At 49.9% G+C, this 24,582-nt stretch overlaps 2 protein-coding genes across 2 annotated transcripts; one reads left to right on the top strand and one right to left on the bottom strand.

Moving 5' to 3' along the window:
- Positions 1-5,501: 5,501 nt before the first annotated feature.
- Positions 5,502-7,481, top strand: LOC101755722 (atherin). Its single transcript, XM_004953042.2, has 2 exons — positions 5,502-5,852; positions 7,015-7,481. The coding sequence occupies exons 1-2, from the start codon at positions 5,634-5,636 to the stop codon at positions 7,228-7,230; spliced, it is 435 nt and encodes a 144-aa protein (XP_004953099.1). The 5' UTR covers positions 5,502-5,633; the 3' UTR covers positions 7,231-7,481.
- Positions 7,482-7,775: 294 nt separating this feature from the next.
- LOC101755312 (nucleotide-sugar uncharacterized transporter 3) lies at positions 7,776-12,682 on the bottom strand. Its single transcript, XM_004953041.3, has 10 exons — positions 12,173-12,682; positions 10,482-10,558; positions 9,810-9,968; positions 9,567-9,700; positions 9,093-9,223; positions 8,966-9,010; positions 8,782-8,879; positions 8,295-8,402; positions 8,160-8,216; positions 7,776-8,074 (listed from the first exon to the last, which is right to left on the bottom strand). The coding sequence occupies exons 1-10, from the start codon at positions 12,333-12,335 to the stop codon at positions 8,000-8,002; spliced, it is 1,047 nt and encodes a 348-aa protein (XP_004953098.1). The 5' UTR covers positions 12,336-12,682; the 3' UTR covers positions 7,776-7,999.
- Positions 12,683-24,582: the final 11,900 nt, after the last annotated feature.

Raw genomic sequence — 24,582 nt, 5'->3', positions numbered from 1 at the left:
TCTTGTCAGGAAAGTGGACCCGCGTTTTGATCAGTCAGCACATCATTCTCGATACAGGTTCAACGTTCACAGGAAATTATAACCCGAGGAAATTAAAAAAAAAGCAGGCAACTCTAAGGTTGTGCTACCAAACTGAAAGGTTAATCCGCGTGGCTCTTGAGCTGCCCAACTCGTGTGTGTTCATATGCATTCCATAGAGCTGCTGCTTTCACACATCTAGTAATAGGTAAACTAATTATATATCCTAGTATTAATTCACGGCCCACGCGTATCCTCTATCCATTTCGCACCTCCAGCAGTCTGAAAAGAAATCTGACCCGGAACATACAGAGAACAGGATCGGATCAGCCGCGCCGTTTAAAAACGATCAGCTAGTCCAACGTTTCCTTGGATCTCAATCAATCAACAATCAGAAGAAGAAGCATCCGATAAGGTGCCCGCCCACGCGACGCGCCATGCAACCGTGCGCCCACGCGCGCGCGCGCGCATGCATGCACTTGGGAGCGCCCAGGGCAGGGCAGGTACTGTGCGGACGGTTCGTCCCGTCCAACGGCGGCGAATCCAGCGAAAGATTCCCGTGCGCAGGGCCGGAAAAGAAAAAGGAAGTCGCGTCGCGTCGCGCGCGCGCTCGCCGCGGCGGTCAAACCCCGGCCGGCCGGCCGCGCGCACGCACACCTGTGGAAGGGGGGAAAGAAGAGAAGAGCCGGAAGCGCCGGCCGATCTCTCTGACATGTCGTGGCGAGGCGAGCCGCGGCATGCGCGCCGGCCCGCGCGTGCGCCTCCGAGTTCCAACCCTCCCCGCCACTAATAGGGCACAAGGCTACGCGGGCAGCGGCGGCAGCCTAGGCCTGCCCGCTCTACAATATTCGGGCGGGGCCGTGGCTTTCGAGGTGAATCGCTGGATTGGACTGGTATGACCTGCTTGGACTGACGACCGGCCGGACCCCAAGTTTCGGAAATGGCGCGTCAGTTTCTGGTTTTGGCAGCGGTGTGCCCTTGTCTTGCCTCAAGCCACCAATGCCGGCGTAGTAGCTGAATGTTCTTGTGTTCTTGGACGAGGATCGGAGGACATCGATCGCTTGTGAGTGATAAGTTCATGCTTTTCTTGAGGACGAGTAGAGGTTTTCCAGGGTTAGCTTTTCTGCTAAAAATAAACAGGTTTCATGTTTCAGAGCGTATTCAGTGATGATAGACAAAGACTGAAGGATTCGATGGCTTTTACCTTTACGGCGTATCTCACTAACAGTTATATAAACGGTAGTATAGTACATGGCATATATGCCGGCCCTCCAGTGCGTAGACACGTCAAATCACCTACTTGCATCTCTCGCTATAATCTGAAAATGCAAGACTGGAACTGAAAGTGTCAGTGTAGTGTGAAGCTCACTCCCTCTGGTCATACGCATATTCTAATCCGTCCCACAGTTATCTTTTCTTGATCATTCCTTGGTACCATAATCAAATGATCCAAACCCACGGTCTTTCCCGCATCAGTCGGGCGGGCATCCACCCCTCCTCTCGCCTAATCTCTCTCTCTCTCTCTCTCCGTATCGAGAAGCGCCCATCCAGCCCCAAAGAGCGAGAAAGGTTAACCCTAAAGAAAGGTCACGGTGACTCGGAATAAAGTAGGCGCGCTGGGGTTGCAAGCTGTGCCCTCTACGAGGACACACACCCTTGTCTTCCGGGCACACTAGGGGAGAGGGGGATCGCAGCGTAGCAGTGCTTGCTGCACGCGCTGGAGGAGTGCCCTAAACGTCTCTGCGAACATGCCTAATGCTGCCCTCTGATCCCTCACGGGCCATGCATGTGCAGTAATCCAAGACCAAAACAGGATTGAATGCACGGGGAGGAAGAAATGAAAAACGCCAATGCAGTTAGGTAGCAGGTCGGTGACTAGGGTATAATAGTTTGTACCATGCATGCAGAGAGAGTGAGCTCCGTACTACTGCACATCCACAAGCCTTTGAGTCAAGGTGAAACAAACGCGAATACACCTGTGCATCATACATGTAGTGGATGCATCATGATGATAATCTTCGTAGTCTATTAGCCAAGTAGATCGCATCCAACCCATCATCGAGATACACAGCATTTTTAGTTTTTACTACTGCACAACAGTCGTCGGCACCCAGAACATGCATTGCTGGAAAACTTAACATTCGTTCCGAGACTCAGTACCAGTTGCATTTTGACCAGGTACTAATGTGATTAGTAACGAGCCTAACGGATAGTCCCCGAGGAGACCCCCATGACCCCCTTTAGTACCAGGTGAGAGTTCCACCCGGTACTAAAGGGCCCTAAGGCACGTTAATACCGGGTGGAGCCTCCACTCGGTACTAAAGGTCACCCCCACCCGGTACTAAAACTCCCATCCGCCACCTTATGCACCCCCCGCCTACCCGCACGGCAATCTTATCCCATCCCCCTCCTCTATCTCTCCCCCCTCTCTCTCATGACAATCTTCCTCCCCTCCTCTACCCGCATGGTAGTCTTCCTCTCCTCTTCTGCCTCCCTTCCCCCCTCCACTCGCCCCTCACCGGCAGTGAGGAGCAGCGGTGACGGCGGGCGGGCGGGGGCGGCGAGAGTGGTGGCCGCGGGAGGGAGGGGGCGACGGGAGGGCGGGAGCCGGCGGTGGCCGGGGGGGGGGGGGGAAGGGGGGAGGGAGGCCCTTGAGGGGAGGGGGCGGGCAGGCAGCAGGCAGAGGGTAAGGCTAAGCGGCGGGAGGGGGCGGGCGGTGGGAGCCGGCGGGGGGTTTCTTTTTTTTAATTTTTTAATACCCCTTTCGTACAGGTTGCCAGTACTAAAGGTCCCCCTCTAGTACCGAACTAGTAAGTACCGGTTGCGAAATCGGTACTAAAGGCCATTTCCCTAGCAGTGATGTGTTGCAATTTGCCAATAATCGTTTAGGAATCAGGTTGTACATCTCTTTCCGCGAACCCATGAGTGTAATGGTGTCTACATCTACACGCAAAAACACCTGCACCAAACATGCTTCCACATATATATCTACCCACCAGTGAGGCAGTGAGATTACATTGCAATCCAAATTAATATCCAATCCACCACATGCACACGATCGAGGAACAAGAACAGCTTGTCAGCCCTGGCCTACCCACTCCCGTTCGAAAATGTCGGTCCTCTTCAGCTAGTCTCTGCGCTGCGAGCACTGGCCAGTGCATCGTCCACATGTACACACACACAGGCAGGCAGGCAGCAGGCGGCAGCGTCGTTGGTGTTTTCCACGGTGCACGTGAGGCGCCGCGCGGCTTCCCCATGCACGCACACACATAGGCACGGCAACCACTAGTGACTAGTCTATGGTGTGCATGGGATCCTCCTCGGCCGCGCGCGCGCGCCAGCTCTCGACGCCGCAGTAGCCGTGGTGCAGTACAGAGCGGCCACGAGCGGCGTATTGGTCCTGGGGTAGAATATTGGCGTCCGGACCGGTCCTGCGCTCGGTTCCCGTGCTTCCTGCCCAGGCTTTGACCGTCAAAGCTAGCTACCTAGCCGAGCCGAGCCGCCCGGCCGGGCAGACTGCTTGCTGATCAAAAGGGGGGCGGTGTCGCGCGCGGTGAAAAAGTGAAACACATGCCGTTCAACGGGAGGGTAATCTGCAATCTCTGGCCGGTAGCCGCAGAGCAACGCACACGTTTAACCCCCTCGGGTGACGCCGTGCGTGTACGTACGGGGGTTAAACAATGCGGCCTGCGATCGCCGGCCGGTCAAAAATAGAGAACGGCCGGGGCGCTCCGTCCGTCCAGTCCAGCGGGGTGAGACAAAAAGGTAAAAAGGACCACCACCTCTGCAAGCCCTGTACGCCCTGCAGTGCCTCCTCCTGTTGCTACCGGTTTTCAACTAGTAGCATCTCCTACTAGTCCTAGCCTCTCCGCTCGTCCCCTGCGTAGACTTGCGCCGGCCGCTTCGCACTTGGAAACGCCCGTGCACGCTCGCGTTTCTTCGCGAGAGCCGCGCGTGCACACGTCGCACGTTGGGGTTACTATTTGGTCAGTGGCATGGTTAGTTTAATTGCTGCTGGGTTCGGCTCCGCTCGGCACACGGCAGGTGAATAATCTAGGAAGGCATGGGTGGTGCGGAGATTTGGGTTGAAAATGCGCGCGTCAGGGGGCTCGGAATCGCGATTAACTAATCGCGGGCGCAAACGCGTGTCAGGCGCGGCGAGACCGGCAGGCCGGGCTCCTGCCGGGGCCGCCCGTGCATGGGCTGCAGGTGGCCGCCGCCCCCCGGCCCTGCCGCCGCCGCCGGATGAATCTTTCTCCGGTGGTCGCGTCGTGTGTGCAGCCGATACTCGATAGTGAACGTGTTGCTGTTTTTTTTTCTCTTTCTGATGTTATACCAGTAGATTGATCTCAGAACGGATTACAAGCAAGCTGACACGTTACAACTTAGGGTACCTAGATCACACACACAAGGTTGTTCCACTTAGATCACTAATCACATAAGATTGTTCAACTTTGGGTAGCTAGATCATCACACGCAAGGTTTTCTTGTAAATTACTAAGACAAAACCCCATTAGCACCGACCATTAACATCTCACACTGCTGCAGTGCTGCTACCCTACCCGTCACGTCGATGACCGACACATTCGCGTACGTCCCCTTCTCCCTGCACTGCTTAACGATGTCCCTCTCAAGCTCAATTTGCGTCTGGACGAGGGCAGCGACGGTGGGATCCGCGGAGGGATTAGTAGGGTCCTCTCGAACAGATCGATGACCGCCGGGTGGAAGAACTTCATCTTCACCATCCTGGTCCTCTTGGGGGGCGACAGCGTCACCGTCTTCTTGGCCATGGAGATGCCCCCCTCCTTCGATCCGGCGGCCTCATCAGCCTTGACGCGCTTCTTTTATCAACGGGAGGCCGATGGTGCCGACGGTGCTCATCGCTTCATACGCCTGCGCCAGTGCCGACATGTCGGCATCGAAGGCCGCCAGCACCTTCTCGACCTCGAGGGCATCCATTTCCATCTCGGCGCCGCTCATGTCGACGCTGCCCATCCCTCCGCCGCCCACCGCCGTCTCGGCCACGGGCCTGGCGCGCTTGGTACTGCCGCCGCCGCCCACCGCCGTCTCGGCCACGGGCCTGGCGCGCCGGTTCTGCCGCCGCCGCCCACCGCCGTCTCGGCCACGGGCATGGCGCGCTTGGTACTGCCGCCGCCCGCGGCCGCGAGTTCTCCCTCCGTCAGCACCTGAGCGGGGCGCGTCTCCGTCGCGGCGACCTCGCTCTCCATATAGACCTGGAATTCTAGGTTGCGGCGGCCGTATTGGTGGTTTGGTGGCGGTGCGGATCGGCAACCTTCCTTTCTCTCTAAACATTCATGGGCCTCATTTGTTGACTGGGTTGGGTGGTCTAACCAGCGGTGGGCCGCCACACTAGCAGGTCCGTACAGGCCTTGCGTTTGGTGATGGGCCGCGCGCCTGCCTACCAGCCCGACAGCAGACACGCGTTGCCGACTCTTATCACCGCCGCGGGCAGAAGAGAAGGCGGCCGCCCGGTGGTTCACTGGACGCCGCAACACACCACACGAGACGCGAATTCCATTCCAACCCGACTTCTCTACCCAGGAAGGAACCCAAGCGAATCGAGAGAGACCTTACCTTGAAGCCCCCAATCCCCCATGGCGTCCGCGTGGTGCCTCTCGGCCCCGGCCGCCGCCCCGCCGGTGGCGCCGGCGCCCGGCGCCCTCGGCGTCCCCGCCTCCGCCTCCGGGGGCGCCGCCGCCCTCACGCGGGTGGCGGCCCCCGTCAGGAGGCGGCGCAGGTGGGCCGCGCTCGTCGTCTGCGCGGCCCCCGACGAGGAGAAGATTACGCGGCGGTCGCCCCTCGATTTCCCCATCGTAATTCTCCTGCCCCCGCCTTCTCTTCAGCTCGCTCGTTGTTTGTCGGCTTGTCCCTGTGGGATTGGAGGCTCTGGTTGGGGAAATTTTAGGTATGTTTAGTTGAGCAAGTATGGGACTAGGGGAGGTTAGGGATTGTGTGTAGAGGAAGGAAATCAGTAGAAATGATACATAGGTCGCGTGTTGTGAACAGGTTCTTCTGATTGGGTAGGATAGGATGATGCTCACTAGCTTCCGGCTGTGGATACTGAGGGCTGATTCGTCCTTCATCTATTTTTGAGGGGTTTGCCAGCTCTCATAGATCTCTGAAGAAGATGCCCCCTATAAACAATATGCTTTTAAGTTAACAGAAATGCTTTGTGACTGATTGTGTGTCAAAACTATCTTGGGTTATTTGGATTATGCAGATTATTTTGTAAATGGCCTCCCATACGCTGGAACAGTCCTAGGAATATAGGATAGCCTTTTTCTTGCCATAGACTTGCACAGATTGCTGTGCAGCTAGTAGCTTATTGTGCTAATAAGATTTATCTTCCGCTTCAAAAAAAATGATTTAGCTTCGAATACTAGGTTCATTCACTCCTAAATCCTGGATAGAAATAAGCCCTAATCTGAGAGTTTTCTTTTCTCAGCTATAGTTTCAGTGTCACGAGAATTCCGTGCTGCTGTTAGTTTAATCCATTTTGCCAATCTCGTACCTCGTGGCATCTTACTTGTTTCAAACATGGCATGCGTAGATTCGTTACATAGATACTAGGGTCCTTTGTTCTTCTGTCTTTAAAGTTGTGAAAAGCCGAAAAGTCTCCCATGACAAAAGTGATAGATTGTTGTGGCTTATGAGCAGTTATGAGGTGTCTTTGGTAAACTCTCTGCCTTAATTTTAAGGCCAGACCATGTTCATGGGTTCATGACATTGTCTGTTGCATGTTCTGATCTATGAGCATATTGAGCCTTTCTTGGTGATGTTTGAGTATAACCAAAGTAGTGTGTGCGGACCTCTTGCAATTTGTTCCCCAATGATTATTCTAGTTATTGGTGCGCCCGATATTTCTTCCCTAGCAAAACAATGTCAAGCATGACTGCAGTGATTTAGATATGATGTTCCATCCACCTTTTGCTTTGGTGCCAAGGTTAATGTCTATTGTCTTTTGAATGTTGCTAGGAATGGGAGAGACCAAAGCCTGGGAGGAGACCTGATATCTTCCCAAAGTTCAGCCCAATGAAGACACCATTGCCACATCCATTACCAGCTGATGACCCTCTGGATGATGACGAAGAAGAGGAAGAGGAAGAACAACCACCTCCGGAGGAACCACAGGAGGATGATCCGGACAAGGAAGAACCTGAGGAAGATGACCCGGACAAGCCAACTGAGTAATTTTGGATGGCGTGGGCCGTGGTAGATAGACACTGAGCAAAAATTCGCCGTACCTTTGGAGCACCTAAGGTTCAGTTTGAACTGATAGTTCCACCGGCTTATATAGGCTCTAGACGCATATGTTTGTAATGACCCACTTTGAGCTTTCTAAAAGCTATGAAAGTTTTGTTCGACAGATTACTTGTTACATACAATGCTATATTTATTATATGTATTCACCTCTTGGCTAAGTAGTATGTACATTACAATTATATCTTGCTAGTTAAGACTGCAACTATTATGCGATTGCAAAAGTTGTGTTCAGCAAAATCATCATTTTATTCTAGAGCGTGTTTGTTGGCTTTGTTTTCTGTTATGATGAAAACGAGCGACTGAACGCGTCCGGAGTAATGTAATCGATCACATCGTTATGTGCTATGTGCCTTCTATTTATATGTTCCCCTAAAAGTGGGTCATTATATATTTGTATTCGGCATGGTTATTCTAGATTAAACGAGAAACGATCATACAGCAGCAGTCAAATTATATATTTGTATTCCCCATGGTTACTCTAGCTTAAACGAGAAACGATCATACAGCAGAAGTCAAATCTCGGTATACTCTATTTTCTTGGTCATTCTTGTATTTGTGAATTGAGTTTATACATACAAGAAAACCTACAAAATTGCTCTCCCGTATGCAGGAGCAAACAGCTTGAACAACGCTACTTTGGTTAAAGCACACTGCCTATTTTCACCACCAATACCTACTTCCATTTGACCTCAGATGCCTATTTTCCTTTGATCTTGCAGTAGGCATACAATCCAGAGCCCAGAAAGCCTAGTCCTTGCCCAATAACATTAAGCTGCAATACGAAAAGTTGGGTTCAGTACTCAGGGGGGGAGGGGTTAAAGATTTAATGGCACACAAGAAACAAGCTCAAGACTTACCAGATCAAAAGGAAGCCCACCGAACAGTACCCAACCAATCCCAACAGTGAAGAAATCCTACAGAAATAGCGAATATGAACACCGCTAGAGAATTTTTCTTTTATGTTTGGTAGAGTGGGATGAGAGTAGACCAACCTTCAAGTTACCACACATTGACTGTGTGAGTGCAGAATTCAGGATTGTGTTCCAGAAGATGGTGTAGTTCAGTAGAAATGCTAGGATGCATGAAAATAGCAGCACAGCCTACAAGTTATTGGATTGTTAGTGGCATTCATAGCCTCACAGGACAGGCACTATATGACATGACAAATTACTTGACACTAAATATTTAGTAATAGAATCACACCCAAGATAATACTCAGATGTTATAGTAACATGCACAATCCAAGCTAATTTCTTGGTTTGAGTAATCTTAGAGATAGTGGAAAGAAACAGATCAATGTGTTGGAAGCTAAAATTCCAGGCATAACATGTGTCCAAAGTACTGGCTAGCGGCTGACAAATTGACATGATGTGTGTTTTTGAAGTTTGTGATGTGCATCCACAATCACTGCCTTTAGATGCCTACTAAACCTGATGACAAAAGGAGGGCTACAGATTATCTTTAAATCCATGGTGTTACCTGAAACCCAGGGGAATAAAGGTAGGGAAATTCTATGGCCCTCTTTAGGTCACCCTGAATATATGTCAAGAACAGTACTGAAGGTCCACAGACAAGTCCTGAAAAACAGACAAGACATGATATAAGATTTTAAGGCATATGAAGTTTGATCTGAAGTAAATGGCATCGGCATCCAAAATAATACCATTGCACCACATCAGGCCAAAGCTATTGAGACCACTAGATTTTCCTAGAAAAATAAAACAACATCTGATCAGAAAGATTATGTTAGGTGGAACAACATTATAAGTTGAAAAAGTAAAGTGCTCTACCTATACGGTTTATAGTAGCAAGATAAACAGCAGTTGTAATGTTGGCCACAAAGACAATGGCGTACCCACGGGCATCAAATGACAAGTCTCGAGCTCCAGCAATAAATGCTCCGAATACGATCAAAGCCACACTGATGAAGCCTTGGTTAGTTGGTTAACAACCAGATAATGTAACATTGCAGATTCAAGATGGTAAAAGGTTCTGAGAACGTTCAGCATAACAAAAGCAGAGTAGAGGTACAAGGGTAGGCACGGAAACCTATTACTACTGGATAGAATATACACAATTATATAAATCAAAAGCTTCTAAAAATGATAATGTGTTGAAATCTTGGCACTGCCAAGGACATTAATGCATTAAATGAAATGACACTTATACTAGCTAACTACTGCACAGTGTTCATTTTAGAACATGCTGTGTGCTGACAATGTTAGATTGAAGAAAACAAACAATAGTAATAGCTATACACTTACCTGCCTATTATAGGTGGGGTGTGCTTCTGCTTTGCCAAGAAATATTCCATGGTCATTGTAAATACTACTGTTGTGCGCCGTAGAGTTGTGTACATAGGAACGTTGACTCCACGGACAGATTCCATTGAAGCTAGCTTTTTTTTACCAAGGATGGCAAACACCAGTCAGAATTTAATGCGATCAAGCAGTGCATTTGTCTAACCATTATACAGTTCAATTTTATATGTAAGGGATTCAGCATACCATGTAGAGTAAATAAGCCAAAGAAAGAGGTGTGGTTCGCAACAATATCCTAAACGGCACAAAGAACAGTGAATCAGAAGGCACTGATGGATCACTATTTGTGAAGGAGATGATCTTTAACCGTCTCAGAACATAAAGAAGGCACGTTGAGCACACCATCTGCACAAGGTGAGTGTTATGTTAGGAAAGAAAGAAATACACAAATGATAGAGATGCAAACATATTTAGCCAGACATCTAAAGATACAGAAGGTTTTAGAAAGCTATGTTTCATCAGCAACTAAGATTTGGGAGCCACTATATTCAAAGCAAGATAAAAAGTGAAATTTGTTCAAAGCTTCTCAAACAAGACTTGGATCATTCTCTAAATAAAACTAAAGGGGACATTTGTCCCATCCGGTCCCCACCAGAATACTGCTCATCAGTTCAAATTTAGAACTATCTTGGTATCCAATGGGAACCAGTTATCAGTGGAAACTGAAAACATGGGGCAGACTACCACATAGACCAATATAACATTTAAAACTTGAAAATGATCACTATAAAATCCATCACATACAAGCATGAAAATTTCTGTGCTCTGTTGTGAACTTAAAATTCCTAGGTGAAATATCCATCCAGAAAAGCACAAAAAGTATATGCACCACAGAATTTTACCCAAACACATACAGACCTGAAGGAGGGTGATGACATTTGCGCAAGGGAAATTATATGAAGAAAGAGCTGCTTTGTTAAACATCACTAGCAACACTGCAAATTGAAGAGTCACCAAAATTAGTACAACAAGGTTTGAGGTCTGAAAACGGAAAAGAAACAAAAGCAAAAAATCATTTCTCTATGGACATTCATTATTTGGTTTGTCATGCTTTTGGAGCTAAAAAATTAGGCACCATAGAGTGAATCATTAAGGGACTAAAATGAATGTAATGCATATGTACTGATAACAGATAATTCATGTGGCGCACAATATATCATGAGGAGACCAAGTTTGCATTGGCACACTGCGCATGTTAAGGAGGATAAGAAATCAAATATTTGCTTTGCCATGCCACTGGAAATATTCAAGGTAGGGTAATTACATCTACTCGTACAGTTACAGCAAGCACTAAAACCAATTTATCTTCCCAATCAACAACTGTTGAACAGTCAGCGGCAGCAGCATACTTATTTTTCCATTTTTCCTTGCCCAACTGTGTTTGATGCAGACATGTAATCAATCTAAATCTAAATCTGAAGTAGGTTATACCAGTAAAACTGACTAACATGCATTTTGCACAACCACTTCAACAGGTATTATCAGCAAAAATATCTCATTTCGCCGCAGTTATTGCTTTGGATGAATGATTTTGAATGCAACAGTGGATTCAAGTGCAATTTTGGTCATGAATCCAAAAACGGAAGAATATTATCATGAATCATTCGAACATAACCGGCCCAGTAGCCCATTCACTGTTCTCCAACCTCCATCAAACACAGATAAATGGAAGTTTGGATGAATTGCGCAACTCAAAACCCATTCATCTCTTAACAGTGACTCATAAACCTTCCACACTCATTTTTTCTTAAAAGAGAAAATAGTTTGCTGATTTCTCTTAACAATGACAGATGGGCACCTTTCAGTTCAAAGGCTAGTTAGTTAGTCAGATGATGACAATGGTGTGTCTGTTCTATCAAATAGTTTGTTCTCATCCAATTGTACCACCACCCAAATAGGGTGTTCAAGCAATTTACATCCTATAATCAGCAGCGAATTAACTGGTATACCAGATCATTCTTCTTCCTGACATTCCCTCAGTCCGCTTCCTGTTTGACACAGGTGCCCCACCTAGATATCTCACTAACTTCGCTAAATGGCCAATTGCATTCTCAATTGTAGTCCAACAGGGTTCTACGTATATGTTACTCTACAATGGTGCCCAAGTATAACACGCTTAGACCCACTCATGCAGACAACGGGGGACAGTATTTCACAGATTCAGCATGATGACAGATCCAATTATCTGTATAAAATCATGCCAGTTCCTACTTTTAGAATTTCACAAACATGTACGGAGTATGTACTATTTACGTTGCGTATAAACCGAACTACGAAAAGCTCGGTCGTGTCGTCAAAAGCCCAAAGCACGAGTCAACCATCCTGCACGAACCCCAAAAGGCTAGTAGCTGAATTTAACAGGAGGCGTACGTGACGACTAGCACAAGCAATAAGTCGCCACACGTGATGCAGGTGCTCTCCAGTCTCCCGACCCCGAATTCGCCGAACACGACGAACGAACAAAGCAACCCGGCCCCCAACCGAGACCAGTCCAGGCGGCGGAGCCGAAGGGGAGCAACCAAACCGCGCGGATCGGGCGTGGTACGTACCGGAGCATGCCATGTAGGAGAGCGCGGCGAAGGCGCCGCGGCGGGTCATGGCGGAGCCCTTGAAGAGCGCGGCATCGTCGCCCGCCCCGCCCCCGCCGTTGCCCTTCCCGTCGTCCGCGGAGACCGGCAGCAGCTGCCCCCTCTCCCCGCCGCCCTTCGCCATCTTCCCCCTTCCGCCCGGGATCTCCGCTCCCCCCGATCCGCCGCCTCCCGCTCGCTCGCTCGCCCGCCCGCCGCGAGCACGCCGAAGAAGGACGAGGAGCAGGAGGATATTTCAGTTCTGTCCCCACCCCCACTTGGCCCTGGCCCGATGCAGCACGCGACGGCAGCGGAATAAAACTGGCCGTTTTGTTCGCCGCGCCGCGCTGCGCTGGGTAACAACGGGTGCCTTGCCTCGCTCTCGCCCCGGCGACCGGACCGGGCTCGGCGACGCGGTCACCGGTCAGCGAGTCGCCCTGCCTGCGGAAGCTTCTGCCCGACCGCGCCCGCGCCCGCGCCCGCGCCTGCCAGGCTTGCTTGGGCAGCCAGCGCGGCGGCCGCCTTTTATTGGAGGCGGACGGACCGGGGGTGCTCGCTTTGGCAAGTTGCCTGGGCCGGGGCCTGCCGCCGCCTCTCGCTGTCACGTTTGGTTACTTCGCGCGTGTTGGTCACATCGCGATCGCGTCGGGATCACAGCATCCGGCGCACAGGGGGGGCAGTGGATGGATGGACGAGATCGGGATAGGGGTAAGTGTGCGATGTCACCACAGGGCACTCACTAGCCGGGGGACCTTGATTAAACAAGCAAATCCTCGGGGAGGGGATGAGATCCAGCAATCCACCACCAGGGATACGGTGTTGCTGTGTGTCGTCGATCTGATGGGATCGCGCTAAAAGGAAGAGGGATTCTCGTGCTGCATGCCGCGGGCTGCTGCAGGTTCGACGGATCGAGGTCGAGGATCTAGATTGGCGATAGCGTTCTATCGTCACTCAAATCGGGAGTAATTGGAGGATACTGATATCATTTGCTAATTTTTTTCCACGATTATTGTGGATGGATACTGGGATTGCACATCCCCTGTGCCGTTGTTGTTTCCTAGTAATGCACAAGGATGCAGGCATGCAGCCCCTGATTGTCTCGGTGCGCTTTGTTTGCTGCTTAAAACAAGCATTGAAAATCAAAATCGAGGTTTAATTTCGCCAGTCAAGAAATTTATTCATTTCTTACTTAAAATAGGCACTCAAAAAGGAAAAAGCTGGAAGCAAAATCGAGGTTTAATTTTGCTGCTCAAGAAATTTATTTGTTACTTAAAGTAAGCACTGAAAAATCTTGAAGCAAAATCAAGATTTAATCCTGCCGTTAAAGAACTATATTTGTTGCTTAAAATAAGGACTTAAAATGTTGAAGCAAAATCAAGGTTCAATTTTGTCGCTGGAGAACTTATTTGTTGCTTAAGATAAGCACTAAAAATTCTTCATGAGAAAACATCAAAAGATTTTATTTGGGCAGAATGAAACCCCCCCCCCCCCCCCCCCCCCCCACACACACACACACACAACAATGAGTCACTTCATGTTGCATTTACCACCCTAGATTGCAGAATCCAATGACCCACAATTACGGAGGATGAAGAGACGAGCCTCTAAACCTGTTTCCTATGTGTTGCTGCGTATGAGTTCACTGGCTGTTGGGATGAGTGGAGAAGAAAGAATAGAAGAGCAAATGGGTATGCTGCTTGGTGGGTCTAATTGAATAAATGAATGGGCACATGAAAGAATAGGCCCAAAGTCTCAACATGCAGTGTCTACCCATCTATACAACTCTCGTTGGTTGCCTTTCAGCTTTTGCCCCCGTCAATAACCCGATACAAGAATATAAACCTAGAAGCTTTCAACTTCCAATGCTCCTCAGGGCCAATATCGGAGCAGCAAAATTGGCAAATCAGAGGCGAAGCTGAGCGCTTGTGCGGCTGCGACAAAGGTCAAAAGTGATTTTTCACATAAAAAAATTGGCACAATTTTATGACTATTTGTGCCACTAGGGAATTTAGAGAAGAAAATAGAATGTGTTTTTAGAACAACATACTGGGACGATGAAGACGGTCCAACGGTGGAGGGGGGGCAACCTTGAGCATGTTGTGTGTGATGAAGAAAAAGGAAGCAACGATGCGTATGTAACTCGCCCAACACCACAACGGCATTGGAAAATAGTATTCATGGACTCTTTACTTGCTCCACCAACGAAAGACTTGGTTCTCCGTTGAGTTGTTGTATGCAAATAGCTCCGGCAGAGAAGCTTCCTAAATCCAGCTGATACGAGCCATCTGACGGAGTAGGAGAAAAAAAAAAGTGACCCCCGCGGCTCCTCCCCATCCACTGGGCTAAAGTCCCAAGTTTTCCCCTTGAGTGGCCGGTGGATGGCAACGGCAACGCGGGCTAGGCGAGGGCGGAGGACGATGGCAGTACGGACAAGGCAGGGACACAAGACGATGGCGGCACGGGAAGGCAGAGCGTGACAAGATGCGAAGGACGCACGCGGCACAAGAATGGATGAGAGAGAGGTTATACCTAGCAACCTACCGAGGAGTATCCCGTGGTAATAGATTAGTTGGTCGGGGATCGTCGGACCTGGAACTTGATGGTAAAAGCAAGGACACAAGACACAAATTTATACAAATTCGGATCGCCAAAGTAGCGTAATACCCTACCTCCTGTTTTGGATGTTGTATATTGCACATTGCGCTTGGGTGTTGTTTAGTGTTGACGATTTGGTCATCTGTTGTAGTTGTATGAGGTCTTCACCTACCGATCTAGAAACACCTGCCCTCCTTTATATACTCCAGGGGCGGATTACTAGTCGGTTACAAGGAGTCCTAGTAGAATTACAAGGTATGAGTCCTAGTATTCTTCCTTCCTTGCGAGTATAGGGGATCTATCCCCGACAAGCCCTCGAGCGCTTCATAGTCGAATGCAGCAGTCTTTTAGTACTTTTCAGATCCTCGCTGAGTAGTAATAGTGCTCCTCGAGTACTTTGTCTAGCTGAATCTTCAAAGTTCTTCAAAGCTGCCATGAGGCTATGGTGTGCTCAAGCCCTTGATCATCTTGATTTTATTGTGGCGGATCCACTTCGGATCTACTTGGTTAAACATGATTTAGCCGCCTGATACGCGACACTCATGCCTAAGCCGAGTAAACACGAAATACCGTCGGATTTCCTCCGATTTAACCACTTAAACAGGATCATTTTAGCAGACCCACACGAAGGTGAGCGGTTCCAGAGAATACAACCAGTCCACCGGGTTAACAACTTAACCACTTATTTTGGTTAGAAAAAAAAATAAACATCAGAGTTTTACAATGGTTTCAAAGGGAAAACAACAGAAGGTAAAACTACTAGCGGAAGCAAGCGTCGGGGTCGGACATCCCTGGCGAGGCCAGCCGGGACCTCACTGATCCCTCTCCTCGCTGTCCGAGGAGGGATCCCACTCGACCGTCCAACCCGAGGGAACAGGAGCGGCCAAGTGCCAGCGGGAGAAGGGTCGGGAGCAATAACTTCACCTGAAAAACAGGAGCCACAACAAGGCTGAGCTACTAAGCTTAACAAGACTTAACCGACAGGAGTAAAGCTACTCCACAAAACTAGACATGCAAGGCTTTATGGCCGAGGGGTTTGTTTGCCAAAAGCACTAAGTAAAACCTTATCTTCAAGTTTTAGCTCCGGTTCTAAGTTCATTATCCGGTCTGAGTTTTGCAACCTATTCTAAGCAATCATAGAACCAACCAAAAGGGATATATAAACATCAACAAGACCATGTCATCATCAGATTCCTCATTTACTCAGGGTGACATAGCGATCAAGCAGTCTCAAACTGTGAGAGGCAGACGAATCGATTCGAGTTTCTTAACCATGCATGGCGAACCTAATCTCACGACATCCGCGCACCACACGACCGCTTCCTGTGTCGGCCATCCCCATCGATCCCCAGGCGCGTGTCAGGTCCAAACTTCCCTTGCCATGCAATGCTCCACAGTCCCGGCCTCTACCGTACTGTGACCGCACTTGCACCCACATGATGCACCATGGGAACCTTGTTCCAGGGACAGCAGGGGTATAAACCACACCCTAGTTCAATCAGATACTAGGCTTTCCCATCACATACTAGGTATGAGATTAGTACCTTCAAACACTTGATCACGAACACCACCACTATCGGGCCTTAACAAGTTTCATAGACAGACGGGGCGACCATCCATCCACCAAAGAGTTACCTCAACCCTGCCCCGTCCATCGTCCTTACAGTTATATCAGGAGGTAGACATCCAATTCCTACAACTCGCGAGTGACAGGAAATCACTCGGCTTTTACCGTTTTCCTATTTAAGCAAAGCATCTACTCGGTCCAACAGCTAGTGTTCAGATCATGGGAGCTAGCTCGTGTATCTAGGGTTCCAACCAACTCCTATACGTAAATGCACAAGCATGATTAAGGAGGGCATACGCAAGTTTGGTAAAACAACGCAGGGTTTTCATGCAACCGGGGCTTGCCTTCGAGCAAGGAGGGAGGGAACTGCTCGACTTCTGGAGCGGCTTCGGCTTCGGAGGGCAGGGGCTCAGCTACACCGTCATCTTCTGGCGCTGGGTGCAGCTCGTAGAAGCCGTCGGCGAGGCGCAGCTCTACACGAATGCAATGCATTGGTTAGTATAGACGGTTATTTCAACAGCAACACTTGCAAGTCTGAGCCCAGAAACTCGCGACAAAAAGCAGGAGGGTGGGAAGGTTCAAGGGAGTTGGTGGAGATCAAGAGGTAAGGGTCGGAGGAAAGGAACTTATGATCTGACCCTTAAACTAGAGGGTTGGGTGTGCTAGGGATCCTCAGACTCAATGTTGAAGGGTCCCCAAGTTTTACACATACACCCTTGGTTTGAAAAAAGATTCAGCCGAGCCCTCGGGCGAGGCGGAGAAGGGTCGGCGGAACAGACAGGGTCGGGTGAGACGGAACCGGGGTCGGGCGGATAAGAGGGGTCGGGCGAAGCGGACAGGGGTTGGACGAGGCGGACCAGGGGTCGGCAGCTTACCTTCTTCCTATAAGGAAAGCTTAGGGTCGGGAAGAAACAGGCTTGGGCGGAGGGGCTAAGGCTTTGAACAACGGCTAGGTCCGGCAGTACTCTGGCGGCGGCGGTGCTTCTTGTGGATCACAAGTAAGCTCTTACACGGCGCGGAGGAGCAAGCGGCTGGATGGCTTGGGGAAAACGGAGTGGAGCGGAGAGGAGAGTTCCTCAGGATCTTAATGTGTGGCGCTGGGAGCTCGAGCAGGGAGCAAGAGAAATGACGGAAAGGCAGCGATGGCGGAGGGAACTCCGGCGGGGCTCGCGCATTCCCTTTTATAGCCGCTGGGAAGAGAGAAGGGAAGCGGTGCGGGAGTGAGAAGGGGAGCGGCGCGAAGGCCGGGGAAGAAGCAATGGAGTGCTCTGCCTGGGCGGCGATTGAGCGACGAGGGCGGTGGTGCAGGACTTCAGGGATGACGCCAGCGGTCATTGGGCTCTGGTGTCAGGGCGGCGCAGGAGCGGGTATGCTGGTGGTTGAGATTTGGCGGAGGCGGGCGTCGTCGTGCGGTAGAGTTGATGGAAGTGACCGGTTTAACGGCGCTAGAATCGAGGGCGCACAGGTGAGAAGACAGGCGGCCGCGGGCGCGCGGGCGAGCGCGGAGCAACAGATTGTCGGGCGACTTCTGACAGGGCGGGGAAAGGAGCTGTCGCTGCCGTGGTCAGGGTTGGCGGAGGAGGAATCGTCGGTTAGCGAAGACCAGGCGGCGCGACTGTGTCGAAGTGACGGAAAAGACGGGCGACATCGGGCTCTGCGGTCGGGATCTGGCGATGTGATGATGGGCGCGGGAGACGAGGTGTTGCAGAAAGGTTGCAGAGGGGCTTCCGCTGCAATTGGGGAAGGGGGCGTGAGAATCCATTCGGTCGCGGGCCAGAGACGAGGCGGAGCGGCGGGCGTCGGAGAAGTTGAGCCACGCGGCGGGAAAACTCTGAAGCGGGCATGCAACTCGAGTGCGCCTGTCGCGGAAGATCTGGGGGAAAAGATCTCGGGGGTCCATCGGTCAGATAGAACGGACGTTTTGGGAAGGACTTAGAAGGATCCGACGGTGAGCTGGGGTTTGCGGGGTCAGAACTGGAGACAAGCGGGGAGGGGTCGGGTCTCAGGGGTCGGGACCGGTCGGAAGGTTGAGCACTTAGGCTTGGAAAGCTAAGACAGGTGATCAGGGGCTCGGATTAAGATTAACTTGAAAGATTTGGGGCCGGTCGTCACATTTATAATATTCATCTTTGCTGATATGGAGGGCGGCAAAAGTCACACTTCATATGGAGTAGCCCCCGAGCTTTAGGTTGAATCGAAAAATCAGGTTGGGGTCAATAAAATCTTGAATCTTCTTTTCTTTGTCTTGAAAAAAATAACTACTTGGTATAGCTAATCAGCTTCCGAGCCTTGGAACCATATTTCTCCCGAGTAGTTAGCCTATTACGTTTAGGCTCTCAGTCCCTATTTAGCCATTGCCACTACGTGTGAGATCTTTATCTTATGTACGCGTACTGGCACTGCTGCTACGGAGATCATTGTCTCGCGTCCTAGCGTTTAGGCATGACAGAAGATTCGAGGCTTTCACGGATTAAGGCATGTTCTGCTCGAGGAGATTAGTGACCGCTAAGAGAAGATATTTAAAATAAGTAGTCGGCATTGCGACAAAAAGACTCTGCGATGCGCGTAAAGTAGTCTTTGAGACTTCTTTGCCTTTTGACGAGGAGAGCGCGTATTTGCCGCACATAGGATTTGTGCCTTACTAGGGCGTAGCCGTTGTGAGCCTCCAACACTCGATGCAACAAACTTTGTGGCAGAGCCTCCTAATTCAGTGTACGAAGCTTGTGACGGAGCTTTCAAAACTCAGTGCACCAAACCAATAGCGATAGCCTCCGTAATTCGATATACCAAGCCCATCGCTGTCGGTCAACATGCCCAAGAATAGTCGGCAAAGTGTAGCTCTGGAGGGTAATTACCGTCAAGAGGTATACACAAATCACTGGTGGAAACGCGCCTTTAGTCCTAGTTGGATAGAGCCATAGATCCCAAAAATCCAACTGGGACTAAGTTTTCGAGACAAAAGGGGGTCCTTTAGTCTCGAGTGGTAAAACCGGTTGGTAAAACCAACCGGGACTAAAAAGGTTCAAAAAAATAAAAAAAAAGGACCACCTGCCGCCCTCCGCCGCTACCGCCCGCCTGCGCCCACCGCCGCCCGCTCGCTCGCTCCCGCCCGCCTGGAAGAGGAAGAGGAGGAGGAGGAGGAGGGAGAGGAGCGCGCTGCATGCCTGCGGTAGATAAGAAAGGGGAGAGAGAGATAAGAAAGGGGTGATAAAGAAGGTAAGGTGGAGGGAGACTGCGTGAAAAGGTTCCGGTTGGGCGTTTAGTCCCGGTTGGTGTTACCAACGGGGACTAAAGGCCCCCCTTTAGTCCCGGTTGGACTTACCAACCGGGGCTAAATCTTTAGTCCCGATTAGAATTACCAACCGGGGCTAAATCTTTAGTCCTGGTTGGTAGTTCCAACTGGGACTAGGGGGGTCTTTAGTCCCGGTTGGTGTTTTCAACCGGGACTAAACACCCCACCAGATTTCCTCCATTACAACCGGAACTAAAGGGGGCTCTTTGGTCCGGTTGATATTACCAATCGGGACTAAAGAGCCCATTGGAGGTGGCCTTCGGTGGCTCATTTTTGACCCGGGACTAAAGACGCTTTAGTTTTGGGTTCAAAGTCAACCGGGACAAAAGCTCCTATGAAAGATCAGTTCTCTACTAGTAAATAAGTACTCGACGCATTGGTCAATCATGCTGAAAACAAGCTAAAGAAAAAATTAATTATTAAAAAAGGGACTTAGCTTGATTTGTGGACGATTGTCGACGAAGCCGTGGCGTTCGTCGATGAAACCACGACTGTTGTTGATGAAGCCAACTAGTCGGAGTTGATTCCGACTAGTTTTCGACGGCATGAGGCCCTCCCTTGACTAGTTTTCTAGTTGAGACAAGTAGTTGAAGTAGTCGTTAGCGAGCCGGCGTAGACATCTTGCTCTTGCAGAAGTAGCCGATCGCATCGTTGGAGATTTGTTGGTGTTGCCACGCAAGCTGGTCCTTCTGGTAGCTTTTTTGATGTGCGCATAGCTGAATACACCATTGATTTTCAGCGCCAAAGAGAACTGCGGTAGCTGTTTCTTTATTTTGATGCTTGACGTGCTTTTTCATCTCCGATTAACAAAGCCGGTCTCCGCTTCTGACTCAACTAAGGAAATCGATTCCCTGTAGGATTCCGTCTTGACGCCGTCAAATTCTATTCCATCTCGATCTTGATGCTTGGAGACGATCAGCTGCAAGTGAATTGCTCCATTCCGCACTCTGTTTCGAATTCCAATTCAGCGAGAACAGATGCTAGCTCGAAATTAGCCTGTCCGGCGACTTCACCTTGGACTCCGACGCAGATGCACACCGAGTCATCGATTGGATGGGAGAACAACATTCTTGTCTTGTAGAGTAGATTGATCGTGATGAGGTCCTTCAAGCTCGCCCGATGATCTCGACGATCACCCATACCTAGCGCGCCAGATGTTGATGTTTTATACCCGACAACCTACCGAGGAGTAACCCGATGTAGTAGATTGGTTGGTGGGGGATCGCCGGACTTGGAACTTGATGGTAAAAGTGAGGACACAAGACACAAATTTATACAGGTTCGGACCGCCAGAGTAGCGTAATACCCTATGTCTTGCTTGGGGTGTTGTATATTGCACCCTACGCTTGGGTGTTGTTCGGTGTTGAGGATTTAGTCCTCTGTTGTAGTTCTATGAGGTCCTCGCCAACCGATCTAGGAACCCCTGCCCTTCTTTATATACTCTGGGGGCGGGATTACTAGTCAGTTACAAGAAGAAGTCCTAGTAGGATTACAAGATATGAGTCCTAGTACGATTACAGTGGAATCCTAGTGGAATCCGTCTTCTTCCTTCCTTGCGGGTACTGGGATCTATCTCCGACAAGGCGGGGGGAAGAATATGAAGAAAAAAATGAGGGAATTATGGATATTTCACATTTTTAATCTATTTTAAACAACTAAGAGAAGCTATTTTACTAAACATTTTTCCAATCAGACAAATGAAACAATAAAATAATAAAATGCTCCACTATAGATGCCATAACTAGAGCTACCTACCAAAGGAGCCATAAAATTGGAAAACAGTTGTATCCACTAGCGGGGATAGGTGGGTTGCTCGGTGTGCAGTGGCGGACCTAGAAATTTGTCAAGACTAGGGCCAAATTTCATTAGCAAAACTACCCCATATATCATATGTCAAATAGCAAAAGTAGAGAGAAGGGTTCATATTTGATAAGATGCTTGAAATTATAATTCCCAGCTCTATATGCCTATACCACAAGAAGATCCATTTCCGCCTCATACTAGTTCAAGGTGAATAATTTCTGTCACACAGCGACAAGCAGTACATACCAATAGGGCACGTGCACCGCAAGCGACTCATCGAACATTTGCAGCAAGCCATGATCTCTCGCACCGACCAGGAGAGCACGATGTTTCTCCAAATCGCTCTCCTCCGCCATCTCACGGTCGCGCGCGGTGCTCGTTCATCTCTCTCGCTGGCTCTTAACTCGCTCGCGCGTAGAGGAGCCGAGGAGGAACGAATCACCAAGCTGAACCGCCGATGGACGAGTGTGAGCAATCGACGAGGGCTCCGGGCATACGGCAAACGCGGCGCACCAGGCAGCTGCAGCGGCACCAGCAGGCAGCTGGTCGCGAATTGTCGTCGTGACACCGACCGAGGCAACTAGGCAAGGAAGTGTGTAAGCAGAAGCGTGTGGATTATCGACTTGCTGTGTCTTACTTGGTGGACTATGCCTATTATTTTTCTCCAAAACTAATGGCGATACCACATGTTCCTGCGCCACGACTAGGGCCATTGCCTGGGTGGCCCTAGGCGTGGGTCCGCCCCTGTCGGTGTGCACAGCAGCACAGGCACACCCAAACTTTGCAATTGTCATTAATCATTAGTTCTCGCATGTGAGCTAAATTATGCCATATTTATGCACGGAGTACTATTGATTCCCGAAGGCCGAAGCCCACATGACAGGTACTAGAGGCAGTGTAGCCTTACCCTCCTACAAGCACTTGAGCAATGAGCATAGCATTGTGCGAACCAATGAGCACTTGAGCATAGCATATTGCTGACCAATTTGGGATGCACACGTTAAATATTAATTTTTTTTCTTGCCAATATGTGAGTACATAGTATAGAATTCGTTCTGATGACACACGTTAGATATATACAGCAGTCTTCTAATTAGTGACTCCAAAGAATGCGGTATTGGGAGAGGCCAAATACCATTCTTAAAATTATTAGAAAATGTGAAGTAGCAGTAACACATAATACATCCAGCCCAATGACAAAAGTAGGGAGGGATTGAGATGGGCTACTGGGGGAGGAGGCTGGTTTTGGCTGAAATGTGAAGAGGTGCGGCGCCGGACGGTCGACACGTCGCCCCGACAGGTACGGTACGTGCGGCAGTCCCCCAACCTGGCCGCCGCAGCGCGCGAGAGATACCGCATGGCACTGTGCCACTGTGCCACTGTGTGCCTCCGCCCCCTCCTGCCGCCCGTCGTCCGATTTGGCGCCGGAAAGGTCAGCATCCGCGCAGCGGGGGCACGCCACGGCGCCCGGCGCCTGGCGAGCCGGCAGCACCTCGCGGCGCGCGCCGCGCGTAGGCCTACACGCGCACGTACGCTGGGCCCCTCGTCCCCGCGTGGTGTGCCTGCCTGGCTGCATGCCCCTGCGGTACACAGTATCCGCTCCGCCTCCGCTCGGGCGAGGCGGGACACGGGCTCTACGCGTAGGCGTAGGCCTGCGGCCCCCTGCCGGCCGATGTGACAACACGTCGCCTGGGGATCCCCAACGAGGTTCGCTGCTGATGCTAGCGCCAGTGCCGCTGCCGCATGCATGGAGGATCTGAGGTGACATGCACGTAGCCCTCGGCATTCATTCGGGCGTAGCCGTTCCTCGCAATCAATGCCTGTCGCGGGATTTCCATCGATGGCGTCATCGGTGAGCACGGGCTGGGCCGTGCCGCCTGTCAGACGACAGGGCTGGGGAGGAGGAAGCAGACGTGCACGCCGTGGGCGCAGGGAAACTACTAGAGCTGTACAGCACTCGGAAAAAAAAAACATAGTTCTCCACGTAGCGGTGGAAAATTTTGTTTCCCTTGACGTTTAATTTTTTTGTTTTTTTCCTTGATACTTCCGTGGCATCTGTTAGATCATTTCGTTAAAATACACCGTTGAACACGTTTTATGGATCAAAGTACCCCTAACCTCCCATGACGTCCCGAGGCGACGGGCACGCCGTGCCCGAGGCCAGCGTAGGGGCAGGGGCAGCCTTGCCTCTGGGTACCCTAGGTTCCTGCCTGCAGCTTTGATTTGATTTCCTATTGTGGTCGGTCTGTTCTTCAGCTCCCGTTCATTTTCTTATGGCTCTTCCATGAGAGGTATCCTACATACTGCTTTTCTCCTTGGTGTATGGATACCTTAGGTGTTTGCAAGATAAGCTTTTATTATCTCCAATATGCGCTGACACTGGTGTATGGATACCCTGTATGCGTGGACGCCGGTGAGGACGATGCTGTGAAAACTTGGCAAACATGCCCAGCACTCTGCTCCATATCCTATTATTATCTCCTTGATGAAACTAGCATATGCATATGAACACAGGTTTTTGAGTTTGTTTTGTTTGATTTCATAAAATTTGTTTCAGTATTTGAGTTCAAAATCACGAGCAAAGTGTCACATTGCACCCCTCTGCCAATACTGCTTCAGTTAGATACCCATATAGTCATTCTTTTAGTCCTCAAACATTAGATTACTCCAATTGTGTTTTGTTCAGTCGATGATCTCATGTAGAGAGCCTAGGTGCATGGATACCCTAGGTGTTTGCAAGACAAGCTTTTTACATTCACACAATTAAATTTGTTCCAATTTTGTATGTTCACTATTTAATTTCTTATCGCTCGTGTAGAGGGCCACCAAAGAAGAAGAGAAAGACCACCAAATCATCTGAGACAAGCATTGTGCCTTTTCAAGGTGATGAACTACTAGCATCATCCATGTATTTTCCACCTAGGTTAGTAGTGATGAACACTTATGCTCATGCTTACATAATAACCCGCCATGAATTATTCTAAGTACCTTCTCATTGTAGCCAAAGCCTGGAATCTGCAACTGTGAGAAAGGGAAAATCTGCCAACTCAGCATCTATAGGCTCCAAAAGGTAATGTCCAGCTGTTTTTATTACTGAATTTTTAGTGCCACTGTTATTTCTGAATATTATTTCTG

Source organism: Setaria italica, chromosome I (assembly GCF_000263155.2).
Source record: "Setaria italica strain Yugu1 chromosome I, Setaria_italica_v2.0, whole genome shotgun sequence".
Classification (NCBI taxonomy): domain Eukaryota; kingdom Viridiplantae; phylum Streptophyta; class Magnoliopsida; order Poales; family Poaceae; genus Setaria; species Setaria italica.
Note: the sequence above shows the minus strand (reverse complement) of the source record. Positions and strands in the feature narration are given on the sequence as shown.